The 20,490-nt window shown below is 41.6% G+C and overlaps 2 protein-coding genes across 3 annotated transcripts; one reads left to right on the forward strand and one right to left on the reverse strand.

Annotated features, from left to right (window-relative positions):
- Positions 1–6,117: 6,117 nt before the first annotated feature.
- On the reverse strand, positions 6,118–14,114 carry ythdf3 (YTH N(6)-methyladenosine RNA binding protein 3). Of its 2 annotated transcripts, none has more exons than XM_034572541.1 (5): positions 13,655–14,114; positions 13,161–13,185; positions 12,409–12,488; positions 10,150–11,931; positions 6,118–7,199 (listed from the first exon to the last, which is right to left on the reverse strand). In XM_034572541.1, exons 3-5 carry the CDS (start codon positions 12,472–12,474, stop codon positions 7,176–7,178), a joined length of 1,872 nt encoding a protein of 623 aa, XP_034428432.1. In that variant the 5' UTR covers positions 12,475–12,488; positions 13,161–13,185; positions 13,655–14,114; the 3' UTR covers positions 6,118–7,175. The 2 variants fall into 2 exon arrangements, with proteins under 2 accessions (XP_034428432.1, XP_034428431.1); XM_034572540.1 differs by having other exon boundaries at positions 13,590–14,114.
- An 851-nt stretch (positions 14,115–14,965) lies between these two features.
- abhd10b (abhydrolase domain containing 10, depalmitoylase b) lies at positions 14,966–19,458 on the forward strand. Its single transcript, XM_034572593.1, has 5 exons — positions 14,966–15,108; positions 15,602–15,788; positions 16,904–17,015; positions 18,414–18,551; positions 18,672–19,458. The coding sequence occupies exons 1-5, from the start codon at positions 15,015–15,017 to the stop codon at positions 19,011–19,013; spliced, it is 873 nt and encodes a 290-aa protein (XP_034428484.1). The 5' UTR covers positions 14,966–15,014; the 3' UTR covers positions 19,014–19,458.
- Positions 19,459–20,490: the final 1,032 nt, after the last annotated feature.

Raw genomic sequence — 20,490 nt, forward strand, 5'->3', positions numbered from 1 at the left:
GATCGCTGCCTAAAAAAACTGCATTAGTAATTCCTCCTGTTGGAATAGCTTCATAAATCCAACACATATAAAGGATTTATGAAGTGAATATTTGCCATGTATTTACAGTATCTGTTGAAATTATAAAAACAAATATTGGGCTTAACCACATTCAAAACAGGTTAAGTCACTTTTACCCATGTTTGCTATCGAGCCATTTGAATCCATTTGTAAAGTCCTACGACACATGAACAGATATCTCAGGATGAAAAAGAGGAGCCGTTCACGTACAAGACGACAACTTGGGAAGACAACGAGATTCGAGAGCTTTTGGCGTCAATATGTAAACCAAAAAACGCTATGATTTCCGCTGCAGAATTTATACGTTATGTCCTTCCTCGTTCTCTTCTCAGGTGCAAACCCTCAACTGAATGTTACTGAGATGTGAACATGTCTGACACAGGAAACTTCCTGCTGCGTTGGCAATAGACAAAATATTATGCTCTAACTTATTGCTAAGAAGTTAATGTTGATTACACAACTAACTAATAGAATAATCACACTATCTGCATTTTGATTGGTTCATGATAAGCTTCCCTGTCATTATGCAATTCTGTCTGCAAACGAAGGTTCAAGGTTCAACATAAAAAGAGCTGCGTCTCTCATCGCACAACCAGAACAGACTCGAGGAAATGGTGGAGCAACCTGAGCAACGACATCAGTGAGGATCAATATAAAGACTGACAGGCATGGTAAAAACTTTATGGATTTTTTTACAGTCTGATGGTCTGACTATAAATAAATCTCCAGGACAAAAGAGTATTTAAAACAGTCAGCGATAATTCTACCAGATCAGTAAGTGGCCTAATAAAACCTACGTATCTGCAGAGACTTGGATTTTTAAACATAAAGCGCATATGACAAACATGAGGTGGACATTTACAAGCAGTAAGTAATCAAATGAAAGATTCGACTGCATCATGGGAAACCAACTTCATGGATGTGCAATGCTAAATTGCTGGAATGTCCCTTTAATTTCAAATTCCTCTGGCATGTGGTTATTTTCTAATTTACTACCCATTTATTTGTGTTTTCTTTATATCATTTGTAAGATAAATGTGAGAGTTAAGGATCCTTCACTACTGGAAATCTCATTGTTTTCAGTGTCTTTAATTCAGTTGTCAGCGCCGGCTTCTTCCATCTTAGATCCCTGGCAACTTCCTGTTGTCTCGACTGCTGCAATTCTCTCAATGTAGGAATCAGTCAGTCAGCGCCGTCTCGCCTGCAGCAGGTTCAAAATGCAGCAGCAACGACTCCCTACTGATAAGAAGAAGAGAAAACACACATCACCCCTGTACCGGCCTCTCCTCACGGTTCACCAGTCAAGTACCGAATTGATTTTAAGATTCTTTTCTTTGTTTTTTTCGAAGTGAAACATGGACGAGCACCAGGTAACATCTGTGAACTGCTGCCTCAGAGCCCTCAGATCTGACGGCCAATCGCTGCTCTCCATTCCACTCAATTCAATTGTATTTGTATAGAGCCAAATCACAATGTATGTGATCGCCATGCTCCTTTGCCATGAAAAAACTCCAGCAGAACCAGACTCAGTGTGGGCGTCCATCTGCCTCGACCGGTTGTGTGGGCGGAGGGAGATGGGGGAGAGAGACGGGGGGGACGGTTGTGTAACTGTCATCCTAAAGCTCCGTCAGACTGGTTGTTATAATTAACATAATAGTAGTGATACTTATAAATGTGATGATGTTTAACTTACCCAGTTAAAAACCCCATAGCGATTGTGGCATCGCTTGGTGTCTCCCCTCCACCCGCTACACTACTAACACCAAAACCCATGAAACAGACATCTCTTCATTATTTGAATTAAACGATGGCTGACCACACTCTGGCTTTAATTCCTCTGTATATTATTTGTTGTTATTTGTGAAATGCCACTTGTTTTATGATTTTGCCAAGATAATGTATGTTTTTATTAGTTTATCTGTATCCTCCTATTTACTGTCTGCAAATGGTCAATAATCATTAGTCAAATAATCCCATGATTTATTTGAAAAGCAGTATGGTGAACATTTGTTCTTTTTAAATGTGCTTTGTGAATAGTTGTGAACTAGTCACTGGTTAGACAGCAAATGTGACTAAAGGTTCACAACCATGTTAAGACTCTGAAGAGGCAGGTTAAAATCTGCATCCTTTTTAAGGATGGCGCCTCCCTGTGGGCATCAGAGACAATAACAGCTTTAACACCAAATTGCACTATTGCTCTTTGAACCTTTATTTTTGCATGAACTACAGACACAGTTATAGCATAAATACATGAAATGTGATGTTAAATAGAACCGCCCAGCTCTACATAAATACAAATGTCTTGTACGTGATAATAATTGTCCCTGTTCGACACCTGTATTAACAGAAAAACATTCAGGAAAAGAAATGACATTGCAAGATCACCTTTTCTTTTCATTGTACCCAGAACAATAAAGTCTTTTCAGCTCGGATCTACATCATATCATGCTCAGCAAAATGCTCAGCCTCCACTTTCAGTTCACAGATAATGATATAACCATGGCAACAGAGACACCTTGGGAAAGGGCAGGAAGAAGACTTACCCTTGTTTTTTTAAATGAAAAATAAAACAGCTGACTATTTTTAACCCGACTTGCTGAGTAACACCTCAAAACTCAGCTGACATTTATTTCTGTGTATGTACTCACACATCTGTTATTTTCACTGGCAACATTTAAAACTAATGAGAGAAGCCGAGAATCACGTATTCGGAATAATTCAAAGATCAACAGCACGTCACTTAACATCCTCATCAATAGGACTAATCTTCTGTGAGGACCCTGAGTGACACGCCATGGCCCAGAGTGTGAAAACCTTCAAAACACTGAGCGAGTGCCAACCCTGAGACTCGGCCTAACCTTGCCCTGAGCCATGTGTTGATGAGTCTTGAGCGTGACTGAAACTTCAAAGATATTTCAGCTCGCCAAGCAGAAGATGCCGCTTCTCTCTCTTCTTCACTCGAGCAAATCCCTCTGCAGAAGGACACTTTTTGATGGTGTGGGGAGAGATAAAAGTTTGGCTGGAACGGCTTTGACCACAGTGGACGAGGGCAAACTAAATGATAGAAAGGTCATTAACCAGTCACAGGACAAGCTGCTGCAAACAGATGGTTTTGCAGTGCATGTAGATATTTTCTGTCTAAGTCTGATGATTTAAAAGCAACAGAGAGTAAACGTTGTCATTCTGCTTTATTTCATCCTTTCAAATGAACAAGGTAAAACTCCACATCCCATCAGAGGCCTCCAATCAAATCAGCCCTTTGCATATTTGAGAATTTGCACATCTCAGCACCATCACACTCACAACTAGTAATTGTTGGAGCATTGTGCAGTGAATAAATAGCAAGTTCCCTGCTTGGTGTGTCTGTTGTGTTCGCAGACAAACGGAGGCAGGAGGAGTGTGGTCTTTTCAAAGGCCGCCTGCGAAAAACCTGATGGATGCACAAATGAACACACAGAGGAGAGAAGTCGCGATGCGGAGCCTCCAATGTTTTAATTACAGCTCTTTCCTCCTCCTCGACAAACATAAAGGGGGATTTCTGTCACATCCTCTCCTCTCCCTCGCCACCTCTCACTGCACAGCTTGGTGAGCTGGCATTAATTGCCCCAGAAGCTGTGGAAGCACAACAAGTGCTTCTCATCCTGGTGTAATTGTGTCTGTAGGAGTTGGGGGGGGGGGGGGGGGGCTTTAGAAGAGAAAAGGGGATTTGTGGTGCGTCCTGGGAGATGAGGACATGATGTGTGACAGAACATGATGTGGTGGCGCACTCTGGTGGACACACACTGAAAGAAAAGGGTGCACAGAGAATATAAAAATCATAATAAAAAAGACCTTTGCACATAGTTTACACGTGTATATTGCTAATGTCCAACTAAGTGATGTCCTTGATTCATTTTTCTTTAATTTAAGGACATATTAATAAATGTAACACACACAGAACATCTTATGTGTATAAGCAATGTCTATAAGTACCAGAACTTGGCCTTGTATGTTCTCTACTGATGGAGTTTCATTCCTGTAAAGTCTATTAAACTCTTAGTTTTATTTATTTAATAATGTCAATATGTGTTTTGTCATTATTTCTATTTCTATTATAAGGTTTACATTCTCTAATGTTCAAAAAAAGGGCCTGTATTATAATGATTTCTCCTTGGTCTGAGTAACAGCATATTAGATTAGATTAGGCTGACAGGAAATTCCACATATTCTGTAATGATGCATTTGTGTGTAAAAATCTCTTAGTTGTATTTTCTGAAACATTTTTACGTAGATGAGTCACATAATTGTACATTTATAATTTAGGGGCCGAATTTGAGCCTGATAACATCTTCCAGTTGTTGTGATAGTGTAGAAGTTTTGTTGTCAAAAGCCCAAACTGCACATTCAGATCTAAAAAAATCTTGATCTTATGTTTGTGATCACAACTGAAATTCTGTATTGATTAATATAGCATGTGTTTTCATTTACAAAGCACTTTAGATTAAGTTGCTCTCTCTTGTTACTCTTTATTAAAAGCCCTGTCAGTCAAAGTGGAAGTAAAAATAAGTGAGTTCTGGGTCATGTTTTAAAAGCTTCCAATGCAGACGTCGTCAAGGTTTTGTGCAAAGACCAAAGACTATAAGGACGAGATGGTCCTCATACCCGTCAGGTTTGGGTCTATCTTTATCCCAGAGATGTAAAATGGACTTGATAGTTGTATTTGATTGATTATTTGCAGCAGTCAGGTCATTTATATCATCTTGACCTCATTGTGATTTAAATCATGTTTGGATCAGGACGCCCCCTGCTGGTCTGTGCAGCAAACATACACAATGGACGTGTCACACAGAGTCCAACAGTAGTATAAGTATAAATTCTGCCTTCAAAATCCTACTTAAGAAAGAGTACAGCTGTATTATTACCTACTGTGTTATTATATATGGTTTTACATAAAACTGTTAATACTGATGCATCAGAATGTCATTGTTCTGTTGTAGCTGTGAGAGATGAAGCTGGTCATTGATAGTTTACTTCAGTGGTTCCCAGCCCTCGGGGGTGGGCCCCTCCGAAGGGTCTCAAGTTCAGTCTGAGGGCTCATGAGATCTTTACTGTGGTAGAGAAGAAGAAAAGTAAAGTTCTAACACACAAATCTGTTTTTTTGTGTGTTTTTGTTCTCTTCTCTGATCTTTGTATTTATGTTATATATTTGATAATCTGAAATGTTTTTAAAATATAGTGTGAGAGGGGAAATGTCTCCGGGGGAACTGCTAACAGATCACAGACATCTGAAACATGTCAAAGAATCTCAACAATGCATTTTTTTAATAGTATATATATATGTCAGAGGCCGTGTTAACAGCCTTTTATGTGGTATCTTAATCTGAAAAGTAACTAAATGTCAAGTGTAGTGAAGTAAAAAGTACAATCATTTCCCCTGTAATACTGAGCTAGGAGTATAAAGTGACTTAAATAACAAGTACTTCAAAACTGCACTTTCTGAAATAGTCTTTCAGGCAGAATCTGAGTTACAGAATATTTGAGAAGTTCAGGATTTCTCAATTCCCAGTAACTATTAATTCAAATAACCTTTAATGCATATATCTGTTTGAGAAATGCCCACCAATATTGTTCTGATTGTTTTAAAATTTTTAATATTAGTTACCTTTTCCCATTAGCGTCAGTAGCTTTTACAGTAAAGCGTGTGTGCTTCAGTATTTGTGGCTGCATGGTACAAACTGCATTGTGACCAACCCGCTGCAGATTGTCAGGGCTGCTTCACACATTGCAGACATGTTGACGTGGTGTCATCTTCTGGTCTATTTATTGAACAGCTTTGATGTTTTAACTTTATGGTCAAACTCAGCCTCTGGGTGCCAACACATTTCACAACCACTATCGGTAATGTGCCAAAGTGAAAGTGTCATAACTGTAAATACACAAGTTTACTTAAAGGGAAGATCTGCTCATACTCCAGCAGAGTTGATATATATGTTTTCATCAGTGACTGTGTGTGATGCTGCTGTGAAAGGCCCAGAAGTCATGCAAACCATTTCAAGAGAAAAAAACCACAAAACAACATTTGCGCTAAACATGGGTAATTTTTATTTAGCTAGTGAGTTACCTAGAGGAGAAAACTGTCACATCCTTGCAGTTGATATCTTGCCGTTTTGGGGGGAGTCCCGGTGGAACCGAGCAGGAGGGGGTGGGGGGTGTGGGGGAGTTCTCCCAAAAGTGTTAAGAGTTGCGGAGGACGGACAGTCTGATTGAGTCGGAGGTACGGTGGCGTACGTCGACATCAGAGCAGAGACAGTCACCCACTGGGGCCACAGGAGGCCACGGCTGGTTCTGTCAGAGCAGCAGGTTTCTCCTCAGACAAATGCACTTCAGAATGACAGAATCACAAGAGAGAGAGAAAGAGAGAGAGAAAAAAATAACAAAGATGTGCACTGGCCGACGTGTGCCGACCTGCTGCGTAACTGTAATCTTTTAGTACACAGAAACAGATGCAGAAAGGAAGGGAGCAGGTCGAGAGAGGATACATCCTATGATTGGCATGACTGTGGCCGTTTCCCCAATTAATTCCCCCCCCACCCGTCAATCATCCACAGCCTCTGTCGGAGGACGATCAGACGGCTGGACACGGACTCAAGTACGAGATTAATTTATACATATCATATTTAATTCTCTCCAGGAGCTAACGAAGCTCAGAAACATCCCAAACATTTGAGGCATTTTTAAAAAAGAAAAAAGAAAAGACAATTAAGCCCGGTGAAATCTTCTGACTACTCTGGGTTAGTCAGTTAGTTGCTCACAAAGAAAAATCAAAGAAGAACAGAGAGTTAGAGAGTTAAGGGTGTTGGTAGAGGCTGTTGAGAAGGACTGAAAGTGCTTTAAAGACACGAGTTCTCAAAGTGGGTTCTTTTCTTCTCGTGAGACGGGATCACGGGGTTTGATGCACCAGTCAACGGATACAGATGAGTCCATCTATTGGCGTGTTCAAGTGTTCCGAAACGTTGTCGTCTTCAGCTGGAAAGACTGCGAGAGCCTCTCCTCCTCCCCCTCCTGGTTAGGCAAATTTTAAATTTAAGGTCCTACATCATTAGTGTTGCAGTTCTAGCAGAGAGCTTGCTTGAAGGTTACTGTTTATTTCTATTGCGCTCCTGGCAAGAGAGGGAAAAGCACACCAAGAAGAGATAATCAGTGGATGGCACCAGAACAAGACATGGGACACAAACAGATAACAGAGATAATCAAAACTCATTTATGTTGGTAATCGGTATTGATTTCACTTCTTGAACAACATGTATTGATAGAATGCTCTCATTGTGTTGGTCTCCTTTTGTACGAATCTGCTAATGTCCTTCATCTCCGAGAACATATGTTTCTCTTTTGAGTATCTTCCAGAGCCCGGATGCAGTAAAACATTTCCAATACCTCTATATTGGCTGATATATATATTTTTAAATGTGGTAATGATTCCTAAAATATTGTTTTTAAACCCTTAAAGTTAAGAAAAATATAACTGAGCATTAATATTTTACAGTTTAACCATGAACTTTTACATAAATAACAATCCAACTTAATATATAGAGCTTGAATTGAGAAAATAAACTTTTTCGTTAGTAAACATAAGTGCAAATCTTTTCTGCAATTTTTTATTCTGTATAATAAAAGTTTTCATATTTGCCAACATAAACGCAGATCGCAATATATTTTGAACAGCCAACCAATATGTTATTTGACTTATACAGACAAAATATGCAATTAACTAAATTCTAGTTATAAATTGACAGCATCTGTATAATAGTTCAACTTAAAGCTTCAGTGAGTTTTAACTATTTATTTTTAATCTCTGCTATTTGTTCAAGGAACCAAGTGGGCATCTCCAAAACTACTAAGAGGAATTAATAATACAAATGTGCTGTTGAAAGGAGACTCAAAACAAATGGGCCTCTGTCTATTCGAGAACAGTCACTCTACAGTTTGGCTTCTCTTTTTCTTTGGAAAGTACCAGTTTGCAAACTTTCCCCAGTGTTTTCATTTGTACTTGAAACTTAGACCGTGGAAACCCCAACTGATTCTTGTATGTTGACTAAAATATCAAGTTGCCGTATATGACACACCACATATATATTTATTTGGGTACGTCTTTAGTTTTCTCTCGTTATAGTGATTTACACGACAAGGAAAACGTATCAATCACTGAAGCAAGGATACTTAGCACTTTCTCTATTTCTCTAGAGACCATCTTCTATATAAAAGTTGGTCTGAGACTTAAGGACCCGACTCCACACACTGACCAAAATACTGAGCTGTCCTCGACTTGTAGTATCAACCCTCACTTGGCTACAGAAGAACACAAGACTGGAACAAATGCATTTTAAAAATCACAAGATATCACAACTATTCCAGAATGTGTTGTGGTTTCTCATTAAAGAAGAAATAAAAACGTCTAAATAAGCCGGGGATCTTCACGCACAGCTGACACAGACTCAACTATGTTCTCTCCCTGGGGAGTGAGTGTCCATGTCAGTGATCTGGGAAAAATCTATGACACCTCAGGTCATACCAATTTAAAGTATCTAAGTAATATATTGTATTACAACCGGAGTGTAATAATGAAAGAAATGTAACTGATTTATTTCTTCATAAAATAAACAAAAAATGTTTTCTATTTCAACACCTGACTTAATATTAGGACTTAGACTTAATTGATATTCCAGTAATAAAGATCAACCCACTAACTTCCAGCTTTACTGGTACGACACATTACAGCAGACTGGCATTCACCCCATGTGCCACGAGCTTATTACAGCACATGCAGGGGAATTAAGCAGCTCAACTCTATGTATTAATTACCAAAATAGTTATGCTAATTCAATCCTGGACAAACATTTGGATCCACGGTGATCTTAAAAAGCACTTTGGGAAGGTGCTGCAGCGCAGGTGGCTGTGCTGGTTTGACATGTCTCAAAGTTCGGGAAGGACGGGCCCAAACAACTGAGAACAATTAACCTTGTCAGGCGGAGGAGGGTGAGGCCTCACGCGGGCCGGTGCTGTCATGTAGGAGGTCAAGGCTACAAAAGCTGCACAGTGCAGTGGCTGCACGGCGCCGGATGAAACAGGCTTTCTACTGACAGGTTGTTTTCAGAAGCCTGAAAACATTGACTTGAAATATTTATGAGAAAGTAACCCAGCGCATATTAACAAGGTCAGCGGCGAGGAGTCGATACCGCATCAATGGAGCAGTGGGAGGAAAGGGGGGGAAGCGGGGAGCAGGTCATGGGGGTTTTCTGAACGCAATTAGATTAGCATACTGGTGGATCTAAGAATGGCTGCAGCTGAATTCCAGCGGTGACAACATGTTATTCTCTCCTCGGCTGCTGGTTTTCCACAGCAGAAGCTCCCCACTGAGGTTTTACTACTTAAACTAACATTTGTGCTACACCACTGTTGTTACCACTGCAACATATTTCAGTTTACCCTCTTACACAGTGTGTGCGCCCGTTGGAACTGTGTGCACAGGCAAATGTAATCATGCATTTTATAATGTGTTTTTGCAGGGAAACATTTTTAAAAAATCAACCCTTCAGAACAGCTGAGCTCGGAGGCACACTGCAGCCAGTTTGCAGGCCGAGGGCTTATGTTGTTAAAGACTAATAAAGCATGAGGAGCCTGCGGAGAGCAGAACGGCTCGGTGTTCAAAGGGAGATCAGAGCATACATCTGCCTTTGTCTGAGAGGAAGAATGCCAGGAATGTGGGCTATTTCAGGAAACCTCTATGCATCCAACTCCACTCGGGCAGATCAACGCGATCTCAACAGCACAAGATGGCTGATGAGGAATCAGTGATTCCTGAACCTGCTCATGAGTAATGGTGGCACGTCAAGTCCTCGGAGAACTTCCGGTTACGTCAGATCGTTCACGCAGCGACAGGACGTTACAATCTGTGTCTAAGAGCAGGTGGAGGGAGATCAGCTGACGGCGGTTTGGCTGCAGCCTGTAGCAGCCGCTCAGTGAAAGTTAGCCTCTGTTTGAATTAATGCGAAACAAAGTGACGTGTCTCATGCATACGAACAAGCTTTTTTTTTGCGTGTGTGTTTATCTCACCTTCCTCAGAGCCTCCTCCTCTTCCTGACGTTTCTCATAATGTGCAAAGTCATCAAAGATTGAGGTGGTATGCTTGTAAGTGGCGATAATTTTAAGCACTTGTTTGGCCTTCTCCAGAGGCACTTCCTGAGTGTCCCTGGAGTTGGTCACGGGCTTGTTGTCATTGTTCTCCAGCCGGATGTGTCGCAGCTGGTTGTTGGGCACATCTTTGATGAAAACCCACTTCACCTCGAACTTGCCCTTCCACTTGTCCTGAGACCAGACGCCCGCATAGGCATTGTAGTCCACCGGTGAGCGCATCTCGGCCACACCACAGAAGTGCCCGCTGCCGTTGACACTGAACAACAGGTACAGGGGCCCCTTGTTGCCCAGTGAGCGGTAGGCACCATCCAGGCGCTTGTTGCCATGTTCTGTACTGCACCAGATAGAGTACTTGATTGAGCGGTGGATGTCATCTTCTGAATAGCTCTTGATTATGAAAACACGTCCGTTTTTCAAGTTCCAGTCAAAGTCTTTGGAGTTGTAGTTGTTGAGGGCCCGGAGTTTCTCCAGCACCGGGTGCACTTCTCCCGAGCAAGGGGAGGCACTTAGGGGGACCCCCCCACCAAAACCGAAGCCCTCACCCCGGTTCCTGGGAGCCACCCAGCGGTTAGGAGGCGGGCCGGGCTGCTGGGGTTGTTGTTGATGAAGGGGCTGTGGGGGGCCATGCTGAGAGGAAAGGTGCATGTGAGGAGGGCCAGGGGGCAGTGGCTGGGGATGCTGGGGGTGCTGGGGATGTTGGGGATGCTGGGGGGACTGGAGAGACTGGATTTGGAAGGGCTGGTGTTGGTGGTGTTGGTGTTGGTGATGTTGGTGTTGTTGGTGATGTTGGTGTTGGTGATGTTGTTGGTGATGTTGGTGTTGTTGTTGGTGGTGTTGGTGTTGGTGCTGGGGCTGGTGTTGATGCTGAGGGGGCAGAGGGCTCTGCAGTAAGGGCTGGGGCTGAGCTAAGAGCGGTTGCTGCACTAGAGGCTGTTGGGGCATCATATTCTGAGCTAATGGGGGCTTATTCAGAGAGCCCTTATCGTCCCAAGTACCAATGTTCATATTGTGCTTTATGGGGGGTGGAGGAATGGTGGCGATTCCCCCCATCCCCATGTTGACTTTGGGTTTGACCTTGGGCTGCGGCTTGGCCGGCTTCTTGGCAATGGCTGCCCAGGAGGCGGGTTTAGGCACTGACGAGCTGACAGACGGAGGGAGGTTATTGGCTGCCATGCTGGTCATACCTGCTGTGCCTCCTAAGGGAGAGCCCACGGTTTTGGTGACAGCTGCCACCATGTCCGTACCCAGTTTTAACCCTGTCATACCCTGCTCAATGCTGTTCAGTACCGGCACCTTACTGAGCTGGGTGTCACTTCCAAAGCCTGCTTGTCCGTCCGTTATGGCTCGGCCCAGTGAGCTGGGGGCATACCCATAGCTGTTGCTGTACACTGAGCTCTGTGTGGACTGTCCCTGAGAGACACTGGTACCCCAGGTGGAAAAGTCTGCATTACCAGGGAAGAAGTTGAAGCCGTGCTGGCCGAGGAAGGGAGGTGTATTCCCCAGGGCGCCTGGCTGGCTGAAGACGCCGTCAGGGATGAAGTGCGGCTCGCCATTGCTCATCTGTCCATAGGTAGTTAGGTAGGGCATGGGGGGGTCTCCTGCTGTGGACCAAGCAGCCTCTCCCAGAGAGTAAGGGAAACCGATGGATGGAGCATAGTAGCTCGGCATGTAGGGGTCAGACATTGGTGGATAGTTGTTACTCTGTATAGAAGAGAAGGATAACCAGTTAATGTTTTATACAGAATCATGGGTGGAGCAATTCAAAAATCAACAACATAGGGATGTTGCAGTGTTTGAAAGCTTAAGGAAAAAAAATAAGAAATTAAGCAAACTGGGAAGACAATAGTGCTTTATGTTTGCTGATAGTATCAGATTATAAAATGAGTACTGACGATAGATACAGATCATCACTGGGCAGACTACACAATTTCTTCTTTTACACCAACATTAGCAGTTAGTTTTTTTTATTTTAAATGCAGGTAAACCCACAAAAAAAAGGCAATTGACTTATTTCCCATTGCCACTAGTAGTTTGCCTTTCTGTTTTTTTTCCTCGAGTACGTCGTGTAACGTCAGGACGACGCAGCAAATGAATTGAATTCATTCCCATTGCAGGCAAAAGCCAGATGTTAGTGGGTCTTCTTGACCAGTGGAAAAGAGGCTTATGATATACCGTTACCTGATTTGTCTGGCCGCTTAAGTAAGGCTCAAAATCATCATCATTCACACTATCCTTTTGATGCATTGATCCGTTTTGCACTATGGATGGAAAAAGAGGACATTAGGTCATGTCATCACTATATAGATAATGTTATTGTCATAGGTTATGTAGTAGACATACTTCAAAACAAACAAACACAGATTTAAGGACAGTTAACTCTAGGGGTGGGAATCGCAGGGTAACTTACCGTACGATACACAATTAATGACCCAGGATAACGATAATATCACAATGCAGTGATTCTGCGAAAATCAATATGCTGCAAGACAATCATATACATCACGATATCTGTCTAGCTGTAGAGGAAATACAAAATACTGCTGAAGAGGTCGAGTGCAGGTTATGTGTACTTATTCACTGCAACGTGGGGAGTTTGACACAAACTCAGATAAAACCATATATGGAGAAGTGCATAAAGTCTTATCTTAGTTCCTCTTTAGTCTTAGTCAACTTCCACACATGCCATTTTTGATATTCTATTTTATATTTATTCTATTTTTTTTTTGCTTGTAATATTCTGAGCATTGCTAGAAGAGAGCCTGTGACCCAAGCATTTCATTGCCAACGACTGCTAAATGTAATTGTTGTGCATATGACAATAAACTCTTGAATCTTGAATTGAATCTTGATATTTGGTTCCAGGAAATCGTTTCTATCAGACTACAGTTTCAGCACGGTATCATATTTTCTGTTTAGAAAAAAACCCTTACCTTTATTTCCTTGTCCTTTGGGTCTCTGGAAAAATGGACAAAACAAGAGATGAGTGTATTGACAGATCACCACAGGAAACACACACAGACACAGAGATATATCCTCCATGGATTACCACACAGTGCAGTGTGGTAACCTCAGCCTGGAGCCATTCACAGGTTGCTTCACGTTATTGACCGGATGTCAGACGCGGTGACATCCAGTAAACGGTGCCGCATTGGCAGCCGGATGAAGCTGGACTGGGTCGGCGGCACGGTTGGCCTACATGACGGCTAAAGAAGCTATCACGTATCCAAAGACTTTATTTAGCCCGTTTGATCCGGCGAGCCGAACCGGATCAAACTGTTTTCGACGGGGGGGGGGGGGGCAAAGTTTCAATCGGCACCGCTGCTGCTTTAGCTAATCCACAGCACCGACCCCACACGAACCTGATCGACGGTGGTCGCAGACATCCTCCAGGAACCGACACTGATCCGCTGTGTGTGACACTGACCGCGGCTTCCCCCTGCCTCTCTCCGGGCTCGTCTCTCGGCTTCTCTCCGCGAACGTTGCGAGGCTGCGATCTTCCTCCCCGACGACGATCCGCTGCTTCTGGGTTGCTTCTTCCGATGGCGACTCGGTCGACGAGCGTGTGTGCGATCCGGCCACGAGCGGGGATTAGCGGGTCAATCTGAAAGTGACGAGCGTCTCTCCGGAATATCTCTCACCATATTCCACAATGGCGGATCGGCTCTTTACTCCCGCTTCCGTTCCGTCCTGCTGCTCCGTGACCTTCCGCTTGTGACGCTCTGAGTCATGTTACACACGCTCTTCACATGACTGTCACAGCCTCCCCAGTTCTCCCACTGCACATTTCAACAAACCATCACTGATGCTGAAATCAACCATCAGTTCGTTATGGGCTGCGTGGGGTCCGTCTACTAAAAATTGAATAACAATACAGAATAAAGCAGAAAAATAACCGATTACATTTGTACTTACTTTTCTATTTCAGGTACTTGTACTATACTTGAGTATTTTCACTGCATTTCATAGAGATAATTTATTTTTAAGTAGTATTTATAAACCAAAACATGAAGAACCCATAATATTATTATTATATTTAACTACCCAATATCTTATAAAGTACATGCAATTTGCTCCACATCACTAGCTGCAATATTTAAATCATACATACACATGAATAGCCTATTTTTTAATAAATTGTAATACTAACAACAATACTTTGGTATTGATAGTGTGAATGATGTCAATATTTATTCCACTACTGTCCAGAAATGTTACAATGAAGAATCAAATTCCCAGCTGGATTATACTTAGTAGCAACTACAACTAAAATAAAATAAAATAAAATAAAATAAAATAAAAATTTAAAATAAGATCAATGCTGACAATACCAAAATAAGTATCATTATTAGTATAATTTAATACTAATTTTGGTTTTGGTACTGCTATGTTAGTGAATGATATCAATATTTATACCTCACACTGTAGAAAATAACTGGACAATACTTGGAAGCAAATACACATAAAATACATAAAATAAAATAAGATATAATAGAATAAAATAATGGTTGTTCACGTCCTATTGACAAATACTTTAAGGCCCCTTATAATAAACACTCAACACAGAGAGGCTTTCGGCTTTATATAGATTAAAGAATAACGTACTACAGAATGTATTACAGTTTGTACTACTATTTCTCACCTCGTATTTTTACTCCTCGTATCACATGAATAAAACGAGTAATAATATAATTTAACTTCTTATGGCCTCACTGGTGAACGAGGACCTTCTTCTACTTCTCGCTCTCGCTGCTCTCGCGATACTCGCTCAGAAGTCTCGGGGCAGTATGGCAGCGGTGGCGCTGAGGTGCTGGCGCAGAGGACTTTCACAGATTTCAAGTCATGGAGGACTCGCAGCTTCGTCTTCAAAGTATCTGGCAGGTTGGTGACATTCTCTGATGTTTACACGGTTCGTCCGCGAAAGCTGGAGTTTGACACGAGGCCGTTTAAAGGCTCGGGGAGGGGGTGTGGCTCGCTCACTGCGTCGTCTTTAAAATGTAGGGCATGGAAACGGCGCAGCGTCTGCGTGTGTGGGCTGGTTTTGCGCCGACTGCGTTGGTTTTAAACGCATTTGAAGACATTTAGTCATTCACTGGTTTCACGTAGTTGTGTGTTGATATGTTATAATCATTGATATGTCTGTCTGATGTGAGTAACACCGCCTCCCTAGTGTCCATGTGCTGTTTCCCAATTAGCATCAAGGAGCCTTATTAAGCTAATTAGCATCAAGAGGCTTTATCTCATAAAAGGGGATGTGATGTTCTGATCCAGCAGAGTTGTGTTGTCTGATTCAGCAGATACACACACAGCCGGGGTTTACATAACATGTTTTCCCATAGTAATGGTACTTTGCCCCCCACCATGTGTCCACCAGGAGACAGAAGACACAAGTCCACAGTGCAGTTTGCCTCCAGACCAGAGCTCCCAAAGCTGGCCTACAGGAGAGTGAAGGGGAAGAGCCCCGGAGTGGTCTTCCTCCCTGGGTATGGCTCCAACATGAACGGACAGAAAGCAGAGGCACTGGAGGAGTTTTGTAGGTCACTGGGTCACTCGTACCTTAGGTAAGACTGTTACACACAACACACAAGAGGGACACACACACAGAGAAATGCAGGTGCAACAATCTCAGGACACAACAACAGACCTGCTTCACACACACAAACTCTGGGAGTTTGTATCCTGGGGGTTGATCTTTCAAAAATGGAGAAAAAACTGAGAAACAGCAGCAATATCCACAAAAAGTGACTATGTAACCATGTCACTAGGCTGCCTATGTTTATCTTGTTTTTTTAAGTTTTAATCTTGTTTTTAAATACTCTTACGTCTGCTATGCCATAATTTGAAAGCCTATGTTAGTCTATAATGCACAACTTTGTTTTGTGTGCTACTGGATGCCTTAATTTCCCTCGGGATCAATAACGTATCTATCTATCTAACAAAATACGTACGTACACATCATGAAAATCTATACATGTATCACACTGAACTCAACTCGGATGATTCAGAGTGAGGCGCAGGATTGCAAAGAACAAAAATAAAATGCATGCACCCACCACACACCCACATTTACACTCCTACAGTCCTGATGAGCGAACGAGAGATCAAGCACATGTAGCCAATATGTGAAGCTAGGTTTTATATAAGTGGTCGGTGGACTGAGATTGAAAAGAAGGAAGAAGTCTTGCTACCACCAGATTAAGTTAGATTAGCAGCTCTCTGTCAACAGCAGAAAGTTACTAATTAACATGGGATTATGATTAGAGATAAGATAATATCAGCATGCAACTAGCAATTAATCATATGGATACAAATTTCAATTTGAAAAATGAACAGAGAGATCGAAATAAATATATACATTTATATTTTATACTATAAATACATTGAATTCTTTGAAATTCTCTGTTGGACAACTGTGTGATTAAATCACTGAATAATTTCAATATTTTTAAAAACACTTCCAACCATTCAGATATGTCTCATAGGTGGTTCAATATAAAAGATATGGCTCATCATACCAAACATGTACAGTAAAGGCTCGGTCCCATGTTAAGTGCTGTACTCAAAATGTCCTAAATAAGCAAAATGAAATGAACCTCGTCCACGGCCTCTCATTGCTTATTCTTGTTTTACCCTCTGATACCCATGACCTTGGCCTGTTTCATACATGTTTTCCCAGGTTTGACTACACGGGCCACGGGGCCTCGGAGGGGGTGCTAGCAGAAGGAACGATTGGTACCTGGAAAAAAGACGTCCTTTTTGTGTTGGATGAGTTAGCAGAGGGGCCACAGGTAATTAGTTTTAAGAGACCATAAGTACTGGTGTTAAGTAAGCAATGAGGTTATGAAAACTATGCTCAGAATTAAAAGTCTGACACTGTCTGTTATTGATTTAGATGCATTACAAACAATATCTGTGTGTCTGAAATCTTGCTTTCGAGAATGAGCACTTTCGTAGCTTTATATGTGAGCAACTTCTAAATGTTTGGTTTCATATTATTGTATTTTAAACAGACTGATTAAGGGGGAAAAGGTGAAGCATGTAAACTGTTGATTTCAGTTCAGAGCTTCAATTACATGACTATAGTTGATCAATATTCATACATTAAATTACAGGATTATGATGTTTTTATTAAAATATAGGAAAGTAGATCTCACAGTACAAGTTACTCTGTGTTACCTCCCATTACACTCTTTATGATGTAAACATCTGTTACACACAGTCAGCCTTTGGTATTTATAAATCATGACAGGAGGAACCAAAAATGCTTGTTTTGTAAACACAATATAAGATTTCTGATGTTTGACTCTCGTAGCTCGACACCACTGGACTGAGCGATTGATATTGAATTAGCAGTAAATTAACCTTTTATAAAACCTGTTTTGCTCTCAGCAAAATGTCAAAAAGGTACAGATAAGAAAATCAATAAAATAATTGCATTAGATATCTGAATGGATAATTATCTCTGCTTTAGCGATCATGTTTTTACCCAAGTCTGTTTATCTATCGGCAGCATTACACCAAAAGTACTAAACTGATTTGCACCAAACATGGTGGAGGATGGGGCATTTAGTCAGGAAAGAACCCAGTATAGTTTGGTCCTCGTTCAGGCAATGGGGCCAATCCAGGAATAGATTTTCTTAATCTTTCAAGTCATTGTAACCCAGGAAATAATCACATGTATTTATGGCGTTAAAATCTATGAGTTTGGTCAATATGCTGCAGACTACTTCCTTTTTATCCTTCTGTCATATAATGCGAGAAGAAGTTGTTCATTCAAGCATCTGTCTATCTTTAATCATTTCATTCCCAGAGCAGAACTCAAACCATTTCCAATTCTTAAATGAAACATCACAAGTATGTATGATATTTTGAGTTTGCTGGGAGGGGAATTTCATTATGACTTTTATTTGTAGGGTTATTTGGCCTTGGTTGAGGTTTGTGCTCCACTGAGTTCCATTCTAGTTTGAACTGGAATTAAAATCCTCTCTTTGCTAGTATTTAATGTGTATAATTCTCAATACCCCCAGACGGTGGCACTGTATGACCACATCTGTGATGTTATTAGTCTTCTACTACCATGATGAAACTGCATGAAACTGAAGTTGACTCTATGCAATGTTTTAAATCATGATTTATTTGTTTCTGATTAATCATTTGATTTACAATGGGTTTTTTCTTACTCGTAGATAATGGTGGGTTCCAGTATAGGTGGTTGGCTCATGCTGCTGGCAGCCATTGCAAGACCAGATAAGACCGCAGCACTGGTGGGCATCTCCACTGCTGCAGATCATCTTGTCACATCGTTCAATTCTCTTTCTCTGGAGGTAGGAATATATAATATTGTTTAATACAGTACATCATATTTGTTTTGTTTGAAAGTTTGCAAAGCATTTAGTTTTTAAGGAGGTTTTCTAAGAGCGATTTGTCCTCTTTGGAATCTTTAGGCACGTAAGGAGTTTGAGGAGAAGGGGGAGTGGACAGTGCCCACCAAACACTCGGAGGAGGGTGTTTACAAGTTTAACATGGACTTTCTGCGTGAGGCAGAAAATCACTGTGTGCTCCAGAGTCCCATCCCCATCACCTGTCCTGTGCGACTCATCCACGGGCTCAAAGACGAGGACGTCCCCTGGCACATCTCCATGCAGGTGGCAGAACGCGTCCTCAGTCCTGACGTGGATGTCATCCTGCGGCGACATGGCCAGCACCGCATGAAGGAGAAGGATGACATCAAGCTCATGGTCTACACTATTGATGATCTCATAGACAAGCTGACCACTCTGGTCTGAGGAAGGGATGTGTGGGGGGGGGAGTGGCGAGCTTGAGAGGTTGCTGAGTTAAGAAGAGACGTTTACCAGGAAGTCAACCCTCAAGGAAATTACCAAACAATGGCATGTCTCTCTGCCAAATATGACCTTTTAACCGTCTGTTGTTCTCCCTGTACTTCATCTGGTATTTCCACATGCCACCACGGCTGCTAGCTGCTCCTTTATATCTTCAGGTTGCATTTGTTTGTGTTCCAGGTTGTTCTATCAACTGTCGTGCTAGTCAGCCATTATTAGGTCTGCCATTGCTGTTGTCTCTGCCACTGTTCTTACTGTTTAACTGTTTCCTCTCCCTCTTTAATTATATGCTTAGTTTTCCCTGTGCCTTTTTAAACAAAATCACTTTTCACCCATTTTGGCCAATAAAACCTCTGCACACTAGAGTGCAGGTCTCAGTCTGTTACCACAACGTGCACACTGTCATGAACTGAAAAAATATCTGTCTTTATCAATGAAGATAAAGGGACATACATCTTACTGAAGTTCTAAGTAGCATCAAATATTTATTACTTCATTGTAGGGATTGAAAGCTGTATTACGAAGGATGAGAAATGATATAACTATGAGGTTGTTTCTTTAAAATGATCCAAACAGCAACACATTGAACAGAAAGACAATTAGCCAGTTACATTAGCACATCAACCAAATGAGTTATGATTGTATACGAGTCAGAATCAGACTTGTAGGCTACAGCCATGGGAGGTTTTTTCGTGATAGCCCGACATTCTGTTACATGACTCCTAATACCTGCTGGCCTTTAGCCACAGAGCGACTTGCTGAATGGAGCCACTGGACTGTTGATTATTAACATGTAATTGGCCACCAGCCGCACTGCGCTCAATGGGGCGAATCCAGCCACTTAACTCCCAGGTCTGCTTAACTGCAGCTGTGACCTTTAACTCGCGGCTGAGCTGTGGAGTCTGTCATTTTTTTGCGTCAAAACTATCACAGAACACAGATTTATGGATTCGTACAGCATGACGGTTGTAATGCGAGTAGAAAAAGCTTTCAGTGTGGTGATTTCACCCGTTGCTATATTATTTACCAGTGCATGAGCAGTATGGATTTTGGGGCAGATACAGATATTGGGAAATTAAAATATCAATATATTGACAGATATTTGATAGAAAATTTGGCAATGATCCCTGAGCTGTTGGTGTCAAACCCTTATGAAAAAGAAATGTAATCTTTTTTGTTGATATTTTGCAGCTTAATAAATAACTATAAATGAAAAAGAAAGAATGCAAATATAGCCAAATATGTAGAACTGCAATTGAGAAAATAAAAATTATTTTACCAAAACATAAATGCACATCCTGCATTGTTTACTCTGTAAAACAACAGTTTTCACGTTGGTAAATATGAATGCAGATACCGACGTGTGTGAAAGGTTCCCATTATAAGACCAATCAGGTAGACTAGTTTTATATACTTGTTTTAC

Source organism: Hippoglossus hippoglossus, chromosome 20 (assembly GCF_009819705.1).
Source record: "Hippoglossus hippoglossus isolate fHipHip1 chromosome 20, fHipHip1.pri, whole genome shotgun sequence".
Classification (NCBI taxonomy): Eukaryota; Metazoa; Chordata; class Actinopteri; order Pleuronectiformes; family Pleuronectidae; genus Hippoglossus; species Hippoglossus hippoglossus.